The 22,110-nt window shown below is 36.9% G+C and overlaps 1 protein-coding gene across 2 annotated transcripts in view; it reads left to right on the forward strand.

The window, feature by feature from the left end:
• ccbe1 (collagen and calcium binding EGF domains 1) overlaps positions 1-14,827 on the forward strand; it is a 41,359-nt gene extending 26,532 nt beyond the window's left edge. Inside the window, exons 6-11 of one of the 2 annotated variants that reach the window (XM_008424520.3) lie at positions 302-408; positions 2,079-2,187; positions 3,841-3,971; positions 6,361-6,396; positions 10,457-10,492; positions 11,175-14,827. In XM_008424520.3, coding sequence (XP_008422742.2) covers positions 302-408; positions 2,079-2,187; positions 3,841-3,971; positions 6,361-6,396; positions 10,457-10,492; positions 11,175-11,435 — 680 coding nt within the window. In that variant the 3' untranslated portion in view covers positions 11,436-14,827. Of the gene's footprint in view, positions 1-298; positions 409-2,078; positions 2,188-3,840; positions 3,972-6,360; positions 6,397-10,456; positions 10,493-11,174 lie in introns of both variants that reach the window. The other variant, XM_008424519.3, reaches the window with a different exon arrangement.
• Positions 14,828-22,110: the final 7,283 nt, after the last annotated feature.

Genomic DNA, 22,110 nt, shown 5'->3' on the forward strand with positions numbered 1-22,110 from the left:
AACATTGTTCTGTCAAAGTTTTTATTTTGAATTAGTGTAGAGTAGCTACAGTTGGGGTTGGAGTTTCAGGAAGGTGGCAGCAGTGAAAAAACTGGGGGTAAGAGTTTAAGACTGCAATTTTTCATCTTTATTCAGATATTTCTAGATATTTTTAACTTCCTGAGTGAACTCATCTGGCTACATTTTTATGAAATGTTTTTTTGTTATATGTTTCTTTTATACATTATATGATTTTTCCGTGTCCGTGTTTCCATGTCCAAGTAACAAGTATTTTATTTAATTTTTTCCAATTTCCCAGCAGTTCATCTCTTTGAGAAATGTGATAATTTAATGAATGCTGGAACTTGCTCTGCCACATGTGAAGACTTCCTCCAGATCAAGATGGCTGTGCTGCAACTTAAGCAGAAGGTATGGGACAACAGAAAGGAAACATTTGTCTGGCAAAAGTTAAAATTGAAGTCTATTTTTTTTCCTCATCCACTTCGTCAGCACTTGTTTTGCAATACACTTTAGAGTTAGTGGCCAAAAAAGCTCAGAGAAAAAAATACCCGTTAAGGAATTTTGATTTAGCTGGAGCTTACTCCCAGCAGTATTGCAGAAATGACTGCAGGTACATATTAACAACTCTCATGAGGTCTATTAATGCAATTTATAACCAAATAAAAAGTTAACACTTTAAAAAAAAAATCCTTGGCAAATAGCAGGCTGATGCATTACTCCTACACATGAGTTGGGTGGAAGTTGATACAAAAGTCAGCTGTGAAGTTAACATGTCCATCTGTGCTACTACAGACGTCTGAACTTTTCTGAGCATGTGTCTGTCAGTAGCAGCGTTCAACACTCAGCACTGTAACATGTAATGTATTGCTTCCAGCTGTGTGGTCTTTCCATGCTGCGTATATACGGTTCAGCATATATTAAGAAAACATCATGAAAAATGTTGTCTTTGCTGATTACTATGTAAGTTTACAACATAAGCTGAAGGGTATTATTATATGGTAATAATTACAGGGATCTTAGAATACACATTTTAAAACACCAGTTTGTCTGCTCACATCTTTCAAAGTCATCTGATTTCAACGAGTAAGCCGCAACTTCACCCATTTTGTGTGTGTATCCTTGTGGGAAGCAATAAATGCAAGTTTATTTCTATACTTTGAAATAACGTCCAAACATTTTTAATTTCAGTGATTTAGCTTGTGTGTCTTTTTTTTTTCCACCATCCTTTTTCCTTCCACTCAACTCTCTATGAGTATGTTTACATCAGGACTATGTGAACAGCCAGCTTCTTTATGCAAGATTGATTTAATTTATATTTCTGAGAAACTGATTTTGTGTTTGTTTGTAGCTGTAACCTATGTTAATCAAAATTAACTTCAGTCATTTTATTTAGTCACCAGCAATTACCAAAGCAGAATGCACAGTAGTGACACAGTTTTCTACAGAGTTCCAGTTAAGCAAAGGTGTTGTGCAGGGTTAGATTAAGTACGCTTTCTAGTGAAGGGGATATGCTATAAATTGTATTCAAAAAGATATCCCTATAAGGATACGTCTGTAATTTTGTTTCTGTTTTGTATTTGAATGCAAACTCACAGAAAACTTCAAAATCTAGCAGCAGTTCTGAATCCTAAAATAAACTCTTGCAGCATATCAAGATGTTCTACTTATTACCCAACTGGGACTGCCAAGACTACAAGATGTTACACAGATCAAAGATGACTATTTCCAAGGATGCTGCTTACAATATAGAGCGGGGAATGTCCTGGTCATGCTGCATAATGCAGATGTGTTGCCTTGCCTCCATCTGTTTTGGTCATAGTTTGTTACGTGGTGCAGCTACAAGATCGACTTTCATCTTTAGGCAGGGTTTATAATTGTAGCAAAAGTTTTACATGATGTTAGCTCTACAGTGTGTAATTTCCCTATAATTTATGAGGGTACAGACCTTTAATATGAAACATTTAAGGACAAAATGCACTTAATATAAGAAACAAATACCCCATTAATGTATCATTTACTCCCTAATCAATTCTTACCGCAATTCATTTTTATTATTCTTTACCCACCTCTTTTCTAAGATGGCATTGCTGTCGAACAGTGCTGATGTCCCTTTGCAGATGACGAATGAGAAAATTATGACATCACCTGTATTTTTACCAGGACCTCCAGGTTCCCCAGGGCCTCCAGGTAAGAATGAATTTGTGTTCAATGTCCAAATGCATCCAAATACATGTGGAAAGTACTTTGCATTCAGAAAAATCACTTGGAGCCATGCAAGCATGTCAGACTAATCTGTCTTGTAAATCCTAACATAAATGTGCAGCTGAGATAGTCTGTCATGATTAAGTTATAAACAGACCACTTGCTGACCCATTTAGTTTAGCATTTTCCACATTAATACTATAGCTCTTTAACATCTATAAATCCCGCTTGATTTGACTAGGTTTTTGTTGTAGGATAGCAATCCATCATAAATTATTTGAAAACATTTTTTCAACTTTAATGGTACATCTTTCATAGTTCAAATATATATATATAACAAAAACATCCATTAAATTTTACAAAATTTTAAAGGGGCAGCAACGATTCAGCTGGGTGGACCTAATGCCGCCTTCGAAGTGTAGCTTCTCCCCAGATCTGCAGCTGTCAAGCTCCCAGGATTGGCAGCTGCACCTTGAAGGCAGTGCAGCCTTAATTTTCTTAGGTGTCCAACTAACTTCAATTATAACTCTCCAAGCAAGAAGGGCCTACGTTTAAATCCTGACCTGGGATCTTTCTGCATGGAGCTTGAATCTTCTTCCCATTTCAGTTTTCTCTGAGTACTCCAGCTTCTTCCCACGGTCCAAACACATGACTGTTAAATCAATTGTTTCTCTTATGTGATGTTAGGAGTGAATGTGTGGTTATTTGCTGTTACCCTGCGAGGATTAATGTAGAAAATGGATGGTTGGATAAATGTCCTACTAGGTTTTTCTTCACATTTACGTCCATTACCATGCTCTAACTCATTCAGAAAAGTTGCAAAGAAGGACCCCGTTATACAAAGGTGTCAGTCTTTGTACTGACACCTTTGTACACCTTTGTCTGTTTTATAAAGTCTATAAAAACAGACAGAATTAAATTATGAATATTTCTGTATCAGTCTGTTCTGACCTAAGATCGTCATGAGGTGAAAATAAAGAGAAGTGATGTTCTACATTCAAAATCAACAGATGTCAAGTATAACAGAGGAAAATTATTAGCTTCTCTTCTACATGTTGGTTGTTTGCCTAAAATATTAGACAAGTTAGATCCTTGGCTCGGTGGCAGCAAAAATCAACCTTTTTAGGAAAGTGGTAGCAGATGCTTTTTTTCCAGTGATAAATCACAATTGCATGCAATGTGGGGTTCAGATACTTAATAAGGGTCAGGGAGCATCCAATGATTTTCACATGGAAGGGGAACTGCTCTACCTCCCGACCTCCAGCCTCATCACAAAGGGTATCACAGTGTTTAAAAAAACATGAGTATCTGAACCATATGATAGATGTCAAAGCATGTCTTCAGAACCAGAAATGTCAACTCTACGTTGACTGTAGAGAAAATGTCAGCAGGTCAACATGTCAGCTAAATTCATAGTCTAGAAATGAAGATGGTTCCTAAATATCTTTGACCTTGAAGTAATCCTAGAGGGATTGAAAAGATTAGATCCACAAAAGAAAATGATATCCTAGATGACTGGCAGATTTTAGTCTACAACAAAGTGACATTTCCAGTGTTGGAAATATTCTACATGCCATTGATGGAAAGGATCCAAAACAATGGATGGTTTACAAACTCTGCTTTGTTTCTGTCTTCTAGGAGATACAGGACCAGTCGGCCCTCCAGGATTGGCAGGGCCCCCTGGTCCACCTGGTCCTAGGGGCTTGATGGGACCAATTGGACCAACACCAGACCTGTTCCACATCAAACGTGGCCCTCGAGGACCTCTGGTCAGTTTATATGTGCTTTCTTTTATCTAGAGTAAATCTGTATGTCCACATTTTTCACAGTTATAGCTCTGCTTTTATCTCTGTTGTATGACAGTTTATATACTCATTCATGTCAGTAGTGCATCTTTGAAACTCCAATATAATATATCTCTGTCTGAAAATCCTACTAGACCAACCAGAACTTTGTCTTGACATACAAGATCTCTTAGGCAGAACTGCTTTAAAAAAGAAGCAGATAAACATTGTTACTGCTAATGATTTGAGCAATGTTGCCAGTCGTGGTCAGCTCTCTTGAAAAGTAGATTTTTAATCTCAATGAAACACACTTGGCCAAATAATGGTTACATACATACAATGCTTAATGGCTTTCATAACTTCTAATCAAAAACGTCTTATTGTTGCTGATAATTGTTCAATTTAGTACCTAAAAACTAGAAGTACATTTTGAGGTCATACTTTTGAAGTGAAAAATATTACATGGAATTAAAATAGAAGCAACAATGAGTTCATACTATTCTACTTCATTGCATTAGGATCAAAGGGTCAGATCAAGCTAAAATAAATGACACACTTTCTCATGGTTAGCAAAGACATAAATATGTAACTTTATTACTGACTATTTGGACGAGGCATTAATGCAATTAATATTTTCCTAAATCTTCTATTTGTTTCCTTCATCAAGTTGTTAAATATATTATTTGCATCCAAAGGGTTATTGCATGGTATTTGTAATATAGTACAGATGCATTATAGTACAAATAGTCCATTACAATTGGCAAACATTAACATCCTTATTGCTATTGACTTACTGGGCAGTTTTAATCTGATTTGTCTGCAAGACCTTTTCATCACTTCTTCTGCAAGCAAAAGGCTAGTGCTTTGGCAACACTAACACAGAAATCATCATGGCAATATCTGTGTTAGCTAATTATATTGCAATATAAGTCCTAATTATATGGCAAATTGCATCTCATATTGCTTGGATGCAATATGAGTAGAACCCCAAAATAGATTAGTTTAATACAGAGGAAATACTTCAAACTATGATTCCAGCTCGAGGTTGCTGCAGGGACCATACTGAGGGAAAGTACCCATTTTGAAAGAATTATCTGAGTGCTTTTTAACACTTTTGGATATTCTGGCACAAACCCACAAGTTAAAGCTCTTGAGAAATATTTTAATTAAATTATGGCTAGTGTGTTTTTTTTTTTTTTCCTCAAAAACTGCAAGGTGACTTATGCAGATAGAGAATCCCTCTGCTTCTGTAAAAGACCACCATCATGAGAGGTGATAGGTTTCTTGTGTTTGACCTGAACCGCTTTGCAATGAAATACAAGGCATACTTAAAAAAAAAAAGTAAGACATGGAAATTAATTTCTACTTTTGCCTGTAAAATAGATTGTTTTCTGATGTGTGGGTTTTACTAGACTAACAAATTGAAATAATTTAGTAGTCCTTCATTCTGAGTCAGGCACAGGGATAGAAAGAAAATATCTCCTCTTTTTTGACCCTCATTTCTGCTAGGTCAGAAAGGATGACACATGGTGATGGTAATAACAACAGAGTGCACCGAATCCATTTACAGGTTCAGATGTTTTCTTTGGCTTGCTCTGTTTTCAGCACTCGCTCTGTCCTGCTAGTGCAAACTGTTGGTGTTGAGGTGGAGGATATGAATCAAGAATGTTGAGGATATTGCCACCCAGACACGTTAGAAATCACAACATCAACACCCGCAATCAGTCATATAACAAGCTGCACAGAGCCAAATCATGAAGTCAGGCCCTGTGTTTTCACAGTGGAATGCAATCTGTTGCTTTGCATGCATGAGTATTATGTGTTTATGTAATAGTTAGATGTGAGTTTCCATCACATCTCTTCATATTCCCAGCCTGTTTATGCAGTTAAATCAGTCCACATTTTGGTGAGGTGAGGCTGAAAGGGCGTTGTGCTCTCATGAGGTTTTGGCCATCAGGTCACATGTGTTTGACTGCATGCAAGGATTTTAGCCTTGATTAATGTGTGACTCTGAGGCTATGTAATTGTCTGAATATTGGCGTCTCTCCCTGGACAATATGTTCACAAGTCTTTGAAGATAATTATTCAAATAAAGACATGAAAGCAAGCTTCGCCATTGATCTGAAGCCCCTCAAGAAAGACCCGAGGCCCTCAGTTAATCTCTCTTGGTAGATCATAATTGAAGCTTGCAGTTTTTGTGGTTACTAAAAGTGTGTCCATTTATCAAACAAAAACAAAAAATTGCTTGCTTTTTTTTTGCAGGCAGGACAATATTACATCTACATTAGTGAGCGACTTCAGAAACCAGTGAAGGAGGTCAAATATCCCTAAAATAATATTTATATATCTTCTGTTTCTATTTATATCTTAAAAGGGCCCCCCAGGAGCACCAGGGAGAGATGGCCTAAAGGTAAGAACGAATGTCGTGTAGTCATCTGATAATTTTAGGAAATATGCCGCTTCATCAGTAAAACTTCTGATCAGTATAACCCCTAAACAGCACAGAACGTTTTGGCACCAATATGTTTAACTTCAGCTTGTTGTATCATATCTTAAAATAGGGTAAGCTAACTTTATGGAGAAATTGGAAGACATGCCAAAACGATATCCCTCAACAGACAATTATCCATAATTATTTGTCTAATCTTCAGAGCTGTAGCTTGAGAATGACAAGCATATTGCAAAATCTAAGCTAAATGTTGCCCTGGCAAAGGTTTTCTGATGAAAACTTCACCACAAGTTGATACAAGTGGAAAGAACAAAGATGCCATGTCAAACAGAAGCTGACTTGATGCTGTGTAATCTATGAACCCGTCAAATGCAGGGGTTTGTTTTTCTAAATCCAGGTTTCATGTTTGTCCATAAAGCATGTTTGTCCATGTATTCTGTCTCTGCAGAAATATGCAGCCCAGCTCATGAAAACATGTTTTTATAGCTTTCTTTTTTGCAAAGATCCATTTCATCCACCATTTGTCAGTGTGCCACAAAGCAATTTAAAAAGAAATATGGAGCTATATATTATGGTACATAAGGTGAAGTTCAGATTTTTTTCTACAGAAGCGAAAGCCTTGTGATTCTGCAGGATGTCAAAATCAATTTGAACTGAAAAAAGCCAGCTCAGGTAGTTCAGACAGCCAGCTCTTAAATAAAATCTGACATAAAGTGGCTTGAAAAAGACAGTGGCATGTTTGTGATGATTTAAAGAAACTAAATGTGAACTTTTGAATTCACTCAAAAGTCACCATATTATCACCATATTAGAGAATTTGAGTAGGCTAAATATTTAAAAAAAAAGATATGACATTTACATGCTGTAAAAGCTTATAAATCTTACTATTGATTGCTTACTAGATGAACTGAGTGTATGGAAAGACTTAAGTGCATATTTTCTTTATTGACGGAATACCTTGGTATACTCTCATTAATTTGGGATGTTTGGGTGGATAAACTGGAGAATGATGATAATCTGCCTGACTTTGCTACAAATTCAACCCATCTGCCAAAACACGTGTAGACTCAGTATGACCCTGAGCTCCCAAAAATGTTCCTACACAGTCTGAAAAAGTCAAAAAGAAAAAGTACAGAATTAACTTTTTTTATTATTTTCCAGATGTGGATAAATATAGGAACATGAAAACTGACTATGGAAAAAAAAATGAATTACATCTAAAAAAAAAAAAAAAAACGATCAGTATTTTAAGTTACTGGTTTCAAAAAATTAACTTTTGATTTAGATGAGCACTAACTTGGCATAGATGCCCAAAAAGCTTTAAAACGTTCATATATTGCACTCAGACCTGTTCTGTGCTGTTTTTTTTATTTGGAACCCAAAGTTAATAAAACTTTACTAATTTTGAAGCAGTTTTTAGGTCAACATTTGTTCATGTTTTCAGTGTTCTGAATCTTATTAAATGGGCAAGAAATGTGTAGAAATTTCAAACGATTGTGGAAAAACCCTGTGTCGAACAATTATAACAATTAGAAGAGTCCATATTACTCTGAATAACAAACAGCATGGTTGCTTCCTTCTTGACGTTTTCGATGTTTTTGTTCTGTAACTTAAACAGTTCCAGGTTTATGGTGTTTTTTGGTAGATGACTACCGCTTTTGGTAGTTATCTATCACTTTAAGCATTTCTAGAAATACAATTGAGGAATTGCGGTGGCATTTTCCACTCAATGACCTATAAAGCATCCTCTTACACAGGATTAGGTCTAAACACATTGCAAGATAACAAACTTTACAAAGAAAAGGAAAAAAAGAGATGCTAAAGTGTTGGACTGTTTTTGTTGGCTACATTTAGTCAAATATTTAGACTTTGCTTTCAGAACTGGAGAGGATGTAAGTTACACTTTGGTGCTAGTTTTGCACTGAGCTAAACTTGAATCTCAACCCTGCAAATAGAGGTGCTGAAAACAGCCTAATGAAAATAAAAGGAAAGCTTTATTTATTTTTAAGAGGTCAAAAAAGTTTATTAATGATGTATTAAAGAATATCATCCAATGAAAATAAAAGTCATCACCATAAACCTAAACAAAAGTCAACAGTTTAGAAAAGTAAGAATGTATTTTTCAGCATCAGTACCATGCAACTGGTAAATATTTTACTGGAAGTATCGTCCTCTGGGTATGTTTTGCTGCCAGTAGAATTGGTAGATTGCCCGAAGTTGATGGAATAATTAAAGAGGAGGGACTGGCTCATAACTTCTAACACTTGGCATAACTTCAGACCATCATGGTTGAAACTTGTACGGAACTGTAACTCCAGCAGGACAATGATCCCAAACAGACATCAAAACTGATTGTGTAATGCATGAAGCAGCCAAAGTTACGGTTTAAAAACAATATGTCTACATTTTTGACCTCAGTTCTGTCAACAGTGTGCAGACTGTGCCTAAAGAAGTTCTTAGGTGTCACTGGCAAACAATCACTTTAAATTAAACTTCACTGTAATAGCTGAAAGAGTGCTTTTTCTGTAGTTAACCACATTTTGGTGACTGTGGGATTTGGAATCAAGCTTTGGCGTTCTTAGAGGCTTTAGAGCAAACATGGCAAAAATAAACGATTACTTTATGGTTTAACATTGTTTATATTTTATGTGTTTTTCGGGTTTTTAAGTCAGAATTATTTGTCCCTAAAATGATCCGGTGTCACTACTCCCAAACTAGCACTTTTATTTTTCCATCTTTCATCTGTGACTGGTCAGGTGGTAGAGCCGCAACAATAGGTGTGCATATTAGAGGAAAAGAGAAAAGGGAACAAAACAAAACGGGCACCTGACAGGACACACAGTGAGGGTGTCCTACCTTTAATGTCAGTTCAGAGTTCCCCCAGCTCACACAATCTATTGTCTGACCAATACTCAGATCAGTTGTTTTCTTTTTCTGGGGGACAATTTTGTTTTTTTTTGTATATATAGTCTTTTCTCTCTTTTCCTAAAAACACACCAGATGTGACTTTCCCAGCAGTAGTAGCAGAAGTGTGAACTTCCCAGTGCAACAATCCCATAGCATCCAGCTGGCTTTTTCAAAAAAACCAAACAAAAAGTAACAAGCTTCAGCCCCGCTAAAACTGCAATGCAACCGCCTGAGGTTTTAGAAACATTCTCCCATTCTACTTTCATTTGTTTCTTATTTCTTTTCTTAACAAAGCTCTACACAGCAGCTCCACACACACCATTCATAATTTTCATTAACTTCCCATGTTTCACTAACCCATTCTATAAGCTCGGGCTAACTTTGGCGCACCCCTACCAGTAAACCGTTAAAGCTGCCAATTATTAAAAGAATAAAAACAAATACAGAGGAGACAGCTACAAATGTGAACAACACTTGTCATTCAAGAAAACGGATGAAAATCATTGTTCTTACCTTGAACATCATAAAACTAAATCACAAGTGCAGAGTATCGAAATCTCAAGATACATGTATAGTTAAAAATGTAAAGGAAGGATAATTGTTTTAATAGACAGAGTCTGCCTTAGACAGAGTAGTGTCCTCGTGGCAGTTCATGCGTAATTTACATCTTTAAAATTCTATATATGTAATTTTTGTTTGGTTTTTTTGTTATTGGTGTTTTATCAATACTTTGAAAATAATAGATTGTTGACTGTTTTTATGTCTGGATTTTGTCCCATTAGTCCAGGCTTAGGGAAACAGCAGCCTATCTGTTCCAGCTCCATTTTTAACTTTTAGATAAATGTCTTTTGGTTTTCTGCCTGGTTAGTGCAGGAACATTAAAAAAAGAGTATGTCAACTTGTTGTTTCACTGCCTGTTTTTCTTCTGTCTTTTTTTCATATTTGCTGCATTTGCAGTATATCTGATACCCAGAGCATTGTTTGATATTCCATTTTCTGGCTCCCTGAACAGTTTCCCGAGGACAATATTATGACATGCTCTCATGCAACACCCCCACCCCGTCTTTTCTCCACTGTAATTCAACTAAACTAAATATTTGTTTTGTTTCCTCAGGGGGAGAGAGGAGCTCCTGGGCCTGCTGGACCACCAGTAAGAATAACACTTTTTATACTGATGATACACTATTGTAACAAGCCACTTTCATCTAAATCAAAAATTTAAGCTAGTCATTATATCAGGTGATAAAAGACATTGACCAACAAAGCCTATAATAGGCCACCGTGATATAACATGCAACCCACTGTATGCATTTAAATCAGGGAATGACACAAACAGTTGGGGAAACTTTTTTGCGCCGAATGAATGCCTTCACACTGTAATCCTGTTAGCACTGTAAGAAAAATATTATCACTGTAGACTAAAGACACACTGCTATGTAATTTATAGATTTTTGTTTCTTTAGAGTCTTCTTTATAAGATATTGTGCATAAAAATGGGAATTTAAAGAACAGGACACATTTTTTCTAAAATGATTTAAAGTTGTGAAAACAAAACAAAGTAGCTATAAGTACAAAAGGAGAGACGTGTAAAGCTCACTCTTCTTCCAAATACCACCACTGATGCATAACAATTTTTGGGGGGGAAACTACTTAGGATACAATTTCTTTCTCATAAAGAAATGCAAGGTTATGTAGACTTTAAAACCAAATTATAAGAAAGCAAATGCAGAGATCACTGTACTGATGAGTAAATCACTATTTAAAATGTCTTATCAAATTCATCAAGACCAAAAAGGGTGCTTATTTTCTGTTTTGTTTTCCTCATCTCGCAGGGACCCCCAGGATCTTTTGATTTCCTGCTTTTGCTGATGGCAGATATCCGCAACGACATCGCTGACTTGCAGAGCAAGGTGTACGGTCGGCCAATGCACTCTCCGGAAGAGGACATTCCTTTGGCACCAGACAGCTGGAGAGACACAGCGGACAGTTTGGATGCTGGATCAGGGGAAGATTATAAGGAACCTCAGTCTCAAACAGGCCGGTGGTCCAAAAGGAACAAGAAGAGAAAACCAGGGCGAGAGAGAGCAAACTGATCACTCATGCTCAGTTTGTTCTGAATGCTGTCAGGTGTAAATATTGAAGCGGTCTGCTTTTGTATTTAATGGTTTTTAAGAACATATTTTATGCAGTTTTATTGCAGATGTTTATTTTTTTATAAGACTTAAAATGGTGTTTCTGTCTTTTAACAAATGTAGGTAGACTTTGGCAGTATTTGTGTATTTTAGACTGTATGTTATGAGAAACTGAACAAACCAATATCTAAGGATTGACGCTCATCCATAATGTCAAAAGATGCAGAAAATCCACATAGTTGCTGCACTGGACCTTATTAAAGTAACTTTAATGTTTTTCATCCATAAAACGCCAGAATAATAATTTCAGTTAGCAAAGTAGAAGTTTTTGGAAAAGTAGCAGCACTGTTCATTTGACTGATAATCAACAGTATTTATGTCCAAATTAAGATTATTTGTGGCCTGAATGGTTGATTTAAAATGTAGTGTACATTTTAGTTTTACATAGATGTGCTCCAGTTATGGTCCTGTTGTGAAACAGTCCCTGCTAAAGACATCCTCAGTTTACAAAACTCTTTGCAGTATGTCTGAAAAACATTAATCTGAATTAAAGAATTATGCCACCTTTATTTTTTATATGAAAACAGAAATACTTTAAAAGTAGTGTCCAATTTTAATAACTGGATAACAATATATTGCACATGAAAAGATAGAACAAGCATAACATCATGATGACTAAATTCTTTGTTTAGTTAAGAAATGGCTCAGGTATGGAGAAAATAAACAAACTGTAAACATTGACTAATACAAAGCAGGTTAACTCATTAAAGTTCAGTTGATGAGTATTAAGGTTTTCTCCACAAGGGGGAGAAATCACATAGAAGACTTAAAGCACATATAAAGAGAAGAAGATAACATATTACAAAAAAATAATCTCTTTATATTTCATTTAACCTCTTTATATTTCATTTAACTTCTCAGAAAAATATGATTGCTATTTGATTAATGTAATATTTATTTTTCTAGAGATCAATAAAGACCAGCTCAGTCCTCTTAATTTAATAGAAAACTTGTTTCTGAGCCAGTACCCAGAAATGCAGTACCTTTTCACCATTGAGCATTTTACAAATGTATGTGATTCAAGGGAAAACTATTTTCAATCATTTCATATTTTATACAGAGAATATTTGATTTTGTAAAGAAAGATGCAAACCCAATATTCCTTTCCCTCAACTTTGTGTTGAATGAGAAAACCTTCATGACATGTTCTCCCCGTTTCCTGTACACCAAGATGGACAGTCTTCCCAGGCCTGCAATAAGAAAATGCTCATCCCTTTTGAGTCCACTAGATGGCAGCCTTCTCCCATTCTCCCTCAGACTCCGTAACTGTGGTCCTTTCGGTAGAGCACAGGACATGGAGCCCAGTGAACTCATTAAACTTTGTAGTGTAAATCACAAAGAGTATGGTAATCATCAAAACCCAACTGTAACTAAAGTTTTGTGGGTGCGCTCATCTGGCGTGATTAATGACTGTTTTCTTGTTTATTTTAGGACTCAAGCCACCAGTTGCCCATCAACAAAAGACTCATTCAGAAACTGACTCATCTCTATCGGAGTAATTATTTTAAGCAATTTGTTCCTGGAAGCAATGAATGATCAACACATTTTAAACACGTGTTAAGCTTGGGGTAAAGTCTATAAAAGCCCCTGCTGTCCAGTTGCACTGATCAACATTCTTGTTCACCATACCAACGGCAAAACACAAAAGCAAATTTAGGAACTTTTAGATTTTTGTTGAACTTCTGAGTTTCCCAAATCTATATAGACATACCGTCACATACTCATGTGCAGCAGATCAAAAAAAACAAGACAATATATGCCCATAAAATCCCTGCTGGAAATAATTAATCTCCAACAAACAGAGAGGAGCCTTAAATGAATTTAACGATTTGCTGAAGAGGCTCCTTGTCTCCACTTACATCTCCCTGCTTGTCCCCTTCATTATTTAGAACCACACACAAAAAGATGCAGCACTGAACGGGTACTCACATGCACGTACACACACACACACACTAACATGAAAAAATGTTTTATAGCAAATGAATGAGGAAGTTACTGTGCTGCCATAGAGCCCCTAATGAGGTAATTTTATTAGAAGCGGCTGCCCAGAACAGTTGGAAATGGATGGGGGAAACAAACAGGGTAGAGAAAATTAGTGTTACCCAATTCATTAATTAATGCGTCAGTGTGGGCAGCAAATTAACTGCCCCAAATAATCTTCTATTCAGTGAAGATTATGATGACAGGGGGGGAAAAAAAAATACATTGTTGCCCTTCAACGTAATTACAAGACAGTGCAAATTCAATTCTAATGAGGTGAAAGGCACCCCCTTAACATACATCCCGTAGTCCCCTTGTCTGAAAAGGCCCGCTCTTGTTGAGGCCTAAGTTTAAGGAAGTATTGAGAGTGAACGAGACAATGCTGAGAGATCGGCCCGGGCCTGAGTGCTTTACATGCTGCACACAGGTAGAGGGGACTGAATGGCTCTCTTTCTGGGACTCCTGGGGGGCCTGTCTTCCCAGCATAACAACACTTGGCCCCGAGAAAAGGGTCCGCTGAGGAGCCCCGGAGAGTGAATGGGCCTGTGCCGCAATGGGTCACCCTGAATGGCCACAAGTTCTTCACTGATTAAAAACTATGTTGCGCCGGCCCCAGGGCCACGCACATGTGCGCAGACACACACAGAAGCACACACTCTGCCTCTCATTGAGTTATCTTTACTCATGCTTTGTCTCCTCTAATTGGAGCTGATGAGTGACTAATTGGTAGCTTTTTTACAACACCCAGCACTTAAGCGATGGCAAGCCGAGGGAGGCAGCATGAGCGGAGTTAATGAGAGGCTTTGCACAAATAAGAGCTTTAAAATGGGCCTGTCTCTCAGAATAGACGTAAAGGAAAGTTGAGGATAGCTTTTGTGTCCCCCACATCTTTCACTTTATGTGCAGGTATCTAAAAAGGAGAAGGAGCAGTGGAGGGCACCCAGTGGTTGCTGAAACGCTGAGCACTTGTGCGGATAAAGGGATCTGTTCTGTATTGTTTGGAGCCCATCGTTTAGTGTGTCTGCTAATAATGAGAAAGAACTGCTCCTCAAATGAATGTGGCAAAGTCCTCAGGGTACAATGAGTGCGCCTCTCTTGCTTGGACCACACTGCACCATGTTGAAGCAATCTGAAATAAAGGTTTCGTCCTTGAGCATTGTTCGGGGTGAGTATGTGGCCTATGTGCACAAAACTGAGCCAACAAATATTACGGCAGCAATCCTCCATTAAACCTATGGAATACTATGTGATTTTCTTTTTGTTTTTTGTTTTTTTAGATTTTTGTAATAAAGTTTATACCAGTTATAAAATCAGACTGAACAGTTTTCAAATGTTTTCAAACCTCATGAATGTTTTTACATTTTTGCAAAACTACAGCCACGAACTTCAATGTGTTTCAGTAGAATTTTACTTGACAGAGCAAAGTAGGGCTTAATTGTGAAGGCAGCCAAGCATATCGTATGGTTTTCAATGGTTAACAAACAGATTCGAAAGGTGTGACATATACTTATTCTGCCTCTCTTACTTCAATTTAAGGTATACAGAAGACTGCTCGAGTTGTGAAGAAATTTAAACAAGGATTGGATTTTAAAACAGTATCCAAACCTTTGAACATCTCATTGAGAAATGTTCAATCTATCATCTGACACTGGAAAAAGTATAACCAAAAAAGTATTACCAAGACATGATTGACAGGCCTGGAAATGAGAGTTTTACTCAGAGAAGCAGTTAACATGTCCATTATAATCTCGTCAGAATTAATTGGAAGATGGATAACCCTAAATGCAGGAAGATTTTGGAAGAAAACCTGTTGCACGTTTCAAAGATGTCAGCAGGATTATTGCCTCTGGCTTCGCACATCTAGACGCTAAAATTCAAACCTTTTTTTTAAAAACAGCAAAATAGGTCAAAGAATGTCAATTGGATTTATTTTTCCATTTTAACACCTGAAAATACTTTAATCCAAACCATCCCTTTGTATCTCTGGCTGCATTTTGTTAGTAGATAAACTTCTTCCCTAATCTCAAATTGTTTGCACTTTCTAGTATCTCTGAATGGATTTCACCTGTCAGAAAAAAAAGAGTAAATGTTTCGGTGTTTAGACTCACAAAGCTAGCATAGACATACCCCAATGCTGTTATTAATCTTCTGGTATTAATGCATGTTGTCATCTAAACAAACTGAGTTGATATAAGTTTCCTTTGTGTTTTATGAACAACACAACGCAACATGCTTCGTTTAACTAACCCACAGTGTCACATCGGGAGGTGGCGAGTCACTCTCCCTTTTCCCCTGATGGGACATTGGTTATACAAACATCTTTAGATGGCTTGATTCCCCAAACAACACAAAGCCCCATCCACAGCACAGGAACTGTTTGTTTTACTCGTTAAATCTAGTTTACAACCACTGAATCTTAGTTAAAATTACAAAAAAAAAGCACAATAAAACTCTCAGGAGATGTGAAGATCTGAGAATCATATATACGTAAATGTCAGTCCTTAGAGCAAATTAACAATCTAAATCAACTAACTGTCACTTTCAGGATTACATGTGCTGAAGTATGTTTAATTCACTGGGCAAATGTTTGTGCTGACTCATGTGAAAGGCCATTGACAGTTTCAGTGACCCATTAACATCCTGTAGCTTTCTATTGTTGCTGCGTAAATGGCCTATTAGCATTGTTTTTGAATTCAAATCCTACACTTTCTGACATAAAGAGTGGTTTAACTCTCTAATGAGGGCTTCAAAAAAAAAAAAAAAAGGATAAGGCTTCTAATCTCTGTGCTCCCTTAAACTACTGCAAACAATTATGAAAGGTCAAATTTAATGCAATCAAACTGTTTTGCTTGTTCATGGAAATCATCAAAGTTTATTGTTGGAAAAAAAAAACATCTGGTTAAATCTTTTCTCATTTAGACTTAACGCGTGTAGCTCAGTCTTTGGCATTTATTGACCATTTGCCAGATGAGTCCAAATTACCAGATTAGTGTCACAACAGCTCGTTTACTTTTGTTTTGTTGTTTTTTTTGTTTTTTTTACTGAACCCGCAATCAATGGGCCTCTCCTGGAGATGAAGCAGGAGGAAGCTGGTTGTAGTCGATGGAAAATGAGAAGCACATAATTGTATTTTCTCCATTTCACACTGTGGCATTCATACTGCAGTGAAAGCTCTTGCAGACAGGCGACCAACTGTGTAATCTTTCACTGAACTTTAAGTGGCCGACAGCACTGGCAGTACAGGTAAAGAGAAGGATGGACTCGCTACTATTTAAACCATCATCAAATTATAGGAAATCTAATTTCAAGGTACTTTGCGAGATGGACAGGTTCAATTCAAATCGATCCAATTCGTTCTAATATAGCCAGGTCAAATAATCAAGTACACACAGTCTAGCATGATTCTATTCAGTAGAGAGCTACAAAAGTCAGTTGATCCTGTAATTTCAATTGGTAAACCGCGCTAAATCTAAGAAAGACTGATTGATAGCTTTGAGTTATTGACTTTACTGCAATCTCTCATCTGAATGGAGAAAATCATCCCCCTCTTGACAGAAATAAATCCCCAGCAGTACCCGGCTCAGTGTGAGTATATCTAAGATTGTTCAATATCTCCTAATTTAATTTGCATTGTAAACATTTTATAATCTTCCAAAAAAAAGAAAACTGTTGATTTATTATTGGCCACTCTTTATTTATTATCACAAGTGACCAATCTAAGAAAAGTATCCCAACTGTTTCATGCTGGATTTCTGAGCTTCTACATAACAAAAAGCTACTATATTTACATTTACATCAATTTCACCAATTGTGCCAAAAAAAGAGTGGTAAGATAGACTACCAGAATTATTCCATAAGCCTGTTAATGGCTACAAGAAATGTGAGGTTTTCTCTGCAACATGCTATTGGACAACTGTATGTATATTTTGGATCCTGCGTGCGTAATTCTGAACATGTGGGATTTCCAGAAAATCAACAATGGATTAAGCTTTATGTTACTAAGTAGTTGCATAGCTCCTACTGATGTATCATTTTCTTTGTCCTTCTTTTGCACAGCCCCGTTTTGGTAATCATTAATACTATAAGTTTTCATGTATCTTTCAACATAACATCAATTTGAGACCCAGAATTGTAGCCTCATTAAAATACATGTATTAATTAGCCATATGGGACTTTTAATCTTGTTGAAGTAAGAAAGCAAGGCTTTCTACCCTTTACCTTTACAGCAAACTATCGTGCTAATAACCCCATGACAAGGTGCCAGTTTCAAGAGGAACAAACGACTTCCACATTTCATAAAGTGGTCCTGTTTGAGTCAGTTATGTTGAAACATACAAAACATGAAGGAGAGTGTTCCCCAAGGACCAAACATTGGTGTGTTTCATTGTTAACATGGTTTCAGAATGCAGGCCTGTCTTTGCAAAACCTGCCATGCAAGGGAAGTGCTAGCTGCAATCAAACTGCTTCAATGAATTGGTTCACTCGAGTGGATGCAAACAGTTGAGTTCCACCAGAAAGCAACTGTTTTGGTTTGTTTCTGTAATATTTTTAATATTTTGCAAACAGCAATTAGCAGTGAGTAAAGGCTTTTATCAATACTTTATATAATTTATTTCCCAGTACCTTACTGTATTGTATACTGGTACACAACATAGGAGCTATATTGTACCTTGACCTTTGTTTTAAGGTCAGGGAGTAGCCATGTAGTCACCCCTACAATGCAGATCTTTTAATTCAGAGTTCCATTGATCAGAACTAAACAAGTGGAGGCACCATTAAGGTTCACTGCTCGTTATGGTGCGTTCACACCAAACTCGTGACGTGCGTCCAAAACGCGTCTGACGCTTCAAGTTCGACATGTGCACTTTTGGTGCGTTCACACCAAACGCGTTTTGAGTGTCAGGCACGTCTGGTTTGAGCGTCGGACACGTTGAATGCGCTCCACACTTCTACGGCCCTTGAAGCGCCTCCACATATACACTTTGAATGTAAACCAGATGCGCCTGATGCTCAAAACGTGTTTGGTGTGAACGTGCCATTAGCTCTAGAACAATCTCTCTGAAAACCTGAGATGTGTTGTTTACTCCTTTAAATCAAGACGGGAAGCCTGTTTGCCTAAAAGTAAAATACTGTGTTATTGGTTCAGTTTCATCCTGTTTTAATCACATGTGTTTTTTGAAGTTTTACGACTTCATGCAATATTTGCTCAACAATTTCCAATATGGACACAGAATATGTATGTAAATTGGAAATTGATGGAACGGGAGCTTTTAATTCAGAAATCTTTCTATTTTGTCTGAAGCTTGTGTTTGTATTGAACCAGCAATCTGAAAACATACTTCTGTTACATGACAGTTTACTGCTCTACAGGCACGTGCAGAGGGGGTGCTTGAGGACCTGCCCTTTTTGCTCCTTGCCCCCAAGTGCCCTTTTGGTCAATTTTTATTTTTAATTTTTATTTTTTTTAATATATTATTATTTTCTAAGCCCTCTTCTGACACATAACATGTACTAAAATTATTTATTTATTTATTTATTTATTTATTTATTTATTTATTTATTTATTTATTTATGTACAACATAATAAGCCCTCCGGTTACCTTGTTACCTTTTGCCCGTGACGCATGACGCAGTTGCCTCTCGCGCAGTGAGATAAGGCGGCTAAACGTAGCGAACGTTCCAGATTACAGAACAGTTTTTGGTGAATTATAAAAAAACGTTTTTGGTGAATAAAGTGGAGTAGACTTGCTGCTTGTCAGATGACGGAAAACGTTGAAGTATCGTTTCTGCTTCAGCTCGGTGTCGCGGTTTAAGCAGAGAGGTAATGAAATACAACAGACACTGACAGGCCTCTGCGTCTGCCTTTCTCTGAAGAACTACTGAGGGGAGGAGACAGCCAGGTGAGGAGAAACTGATCTTATCTATCGATTCAGTATTTTTATCATACAGACATTAGGCTGTTGTTGTTGTGCTATTAGCTGCTAGCTAACGACTTTGCTAGCAAAGCTAGATAACTAAAAGCTTCTTCCCTGTAGCGTTAATGATATCAGTCATTCTTTAATATTTATTATGCAATAAGGGCACATCGCCCGTCCAAAACCGATCATCTCCATAATGGATATATGGCCTATCTTCTAATTTCCTTTGCTGCATAATGTACATTTCATTTATTCTGGCGTTAGGTACCTAAATGTATCTCTGAAGGAAAATAACACTTAAATAAAAGTCCAACAAGGATATTCATTTAGAATTAAAAATAACTCACCGTGAATTACCATGATAGATATAATGAATGTAATAAAAGTGACATTAATGAAGGGGAAAAAACTCATTCCAGACTTTAAGTTTAGGGTCTGGTTCACAGAGTATGCAGTTAATTTTTTTTCCCCCAATTATTCAATTGGGGGGGGGGAAACTAACCTCAGTTAAGTAAAATAAAATTGTAATCAAACTTTTGGAATTGTAATGATTTCTTAAAAAAAAAAAAAAGTTTTGTTTAAAAAACTTTTTAATTAAATAACAAATTTTTGTCTTGTGAACATAAAAAGTTATTTGCCAAACATAAACTTTTATTTGCACACATCAGAAATCTTTTGTTGCGATTTTGGGCCCTGCCCACGACTCGTGAGAATCACAAGCAAAACGAGTCACAAACAAAACCTTAGAATATTAAGAAAATATTTCTGACATGCACAATTTGTTTTGCAAAAAAAAATTCACTTCATGAGACGAATGTGATTTAAATGTTTAAAAACATTTTTTAAGCAAAACTCAGTAGGCCTTTCTCATGGTGACATACATTAACAATTAAATATTTGCTTTTGTTTTATTGTTTTTTTTCTGCAGTTCCACGTTAAAGTTAGATGCAGGTCTGCTTTCCTGAATGGACCGTCTTCATCTCCACTGCAGCAAACAGGCAGCTCTTTTATAGATTACAGTCCACTAAAAGGTTGCATTGTGCCCTTGTTTATATTTTTAATAGTGTAATTCTGTAAAGACAACATATGTCTGGTCTAGCTCTGATTTACATATCTTGCTAAATTGCGGGTTTGAATATTGCAAAACTTTCCTATAACAAAATAGACCTGCAGAAAAAAATTACTAATAAAATATCTTACATATGCATAGTTGTATGCTCTATGTAGAGATTCTCCTTAGCTTTGATTGTATATCTCACAATTTTGTAATTTATCATTGTTTATTAAACTTTGAAAGCTGAGAGGTTTTGTTAATATTCTGTCCTAAAATACGGTTAGATGGGCCCTTTTTTTGAGCACCTGCCCCTTTAGTGGCCTCTGCACGGCCCTGCTGCTCTAAAGTAATGAGTTTTAAATGTTTTCTTCTCTGAAAAACACACCAGCAATACTGGTGTGTCTCAGGCTCTGAAAGGAGTGAATGGATTATTTAAATCCACAAGGGGGCGTCCTGAACTGTCTTACGCTGAAGACTGAGCATGAAAGAGTATAATGTAGAAAATATGTGAAATAAGTTACACACAGAAAATGTACATTTTAATACTATTTGTGGCTTATGATGGCATATGCTCCATATTCAATATGTCACATGTTACATTGTGGCTGCGCTGCATTTAATAACATACAGACTCAGTGGTGGGAAGTAACGAAGTACAAGTACGTCGTTACTGTACTTAAGTACAATTTTCGTGTATCTGTACTTTACTTAAGTAGATTTAATAATGGATACTTTCTACTTTTACTCCACTACATTTTACAGTAAGTATCTGTACTTTCTACTTCACTACATTTCTACAAAACTGTCGCGTTACTCGTTACATCCAAGTCGTGTTGAGCTTTTTTTCCGTTAAAATGTGAAGTTCAGGGATTTAAGGTGGCGCCGTAAAATCCGAGCAATAACGTGACTTTGTGTCTGTTGTCATCCATCGGCTCCACCTTTACTCGCACGCGGAGCTCCAGACATGCGCAGTGGTTTCCTCTGAGCGTCAGTAATATAATAGCGCTGCATAAATCGTAAGATATGGCGACATGTAAAATCAGCAGCGCTTCGCTTTCACAGACGGTGGAACTTCGTCCAACTTTTAGCGTCACTTGGAAGGAAAGCTTAAAGAAAGGTAAGCGCTGTGGACGTGATGCTAGCAAAGCTAGCTGTACAGAGAGACATGTTGCATCTGCGATGAAAAACAGTTGTCACTCATGCGCTGAATTACTGTGTGGAAGTGTTGACTGACATGTAGCAGATATGGGACAACGCTGTGACCAAAGTGCAATATAGTGATGACATTCAGGAACGACCTGATTCTTCTGGACGGATCTTGACTAAGTCCTATAGTGCTGAAGCCTCACTGAGAGCCGTTCTTTGTTCTTGTAATACTCTGCGTACACTGCAGTAGCTATTTTATTTCATTAAAATATCTTTATATTGGCGAATAAATAAAACAAGAACGTAGCAACACAGAACATGCTCATTGCTCTTTGTTTTCATCTCCTGTCATGGTGGCAGACGTTGCAGCAGGAGGGAGGATGAGAACAGTCACGGTGCTCCTCCTGCTTGGTTACTTCTTGCTTATTGGGCCTTTGACAGTGTTCATAGTTGAGCGTTGTTAATTGCTATGTTTAAT

The sequence above is a fragment of the Poecilia reticulata genome, chromosome 12 (assembly GCF_904066995.2).
Source record: "Poecilia reticulata chromosome 12, P_reticulata-male-v2, whole genome shotgun sequence".
In the NCBI taxonomy this organism is placed as follows: Eukaryota; Metazoa; Chordata; class Actinopteri; order Cyprinodontiformes; family Poeciliidae; genus Poecilia; species Poecilia reticulata.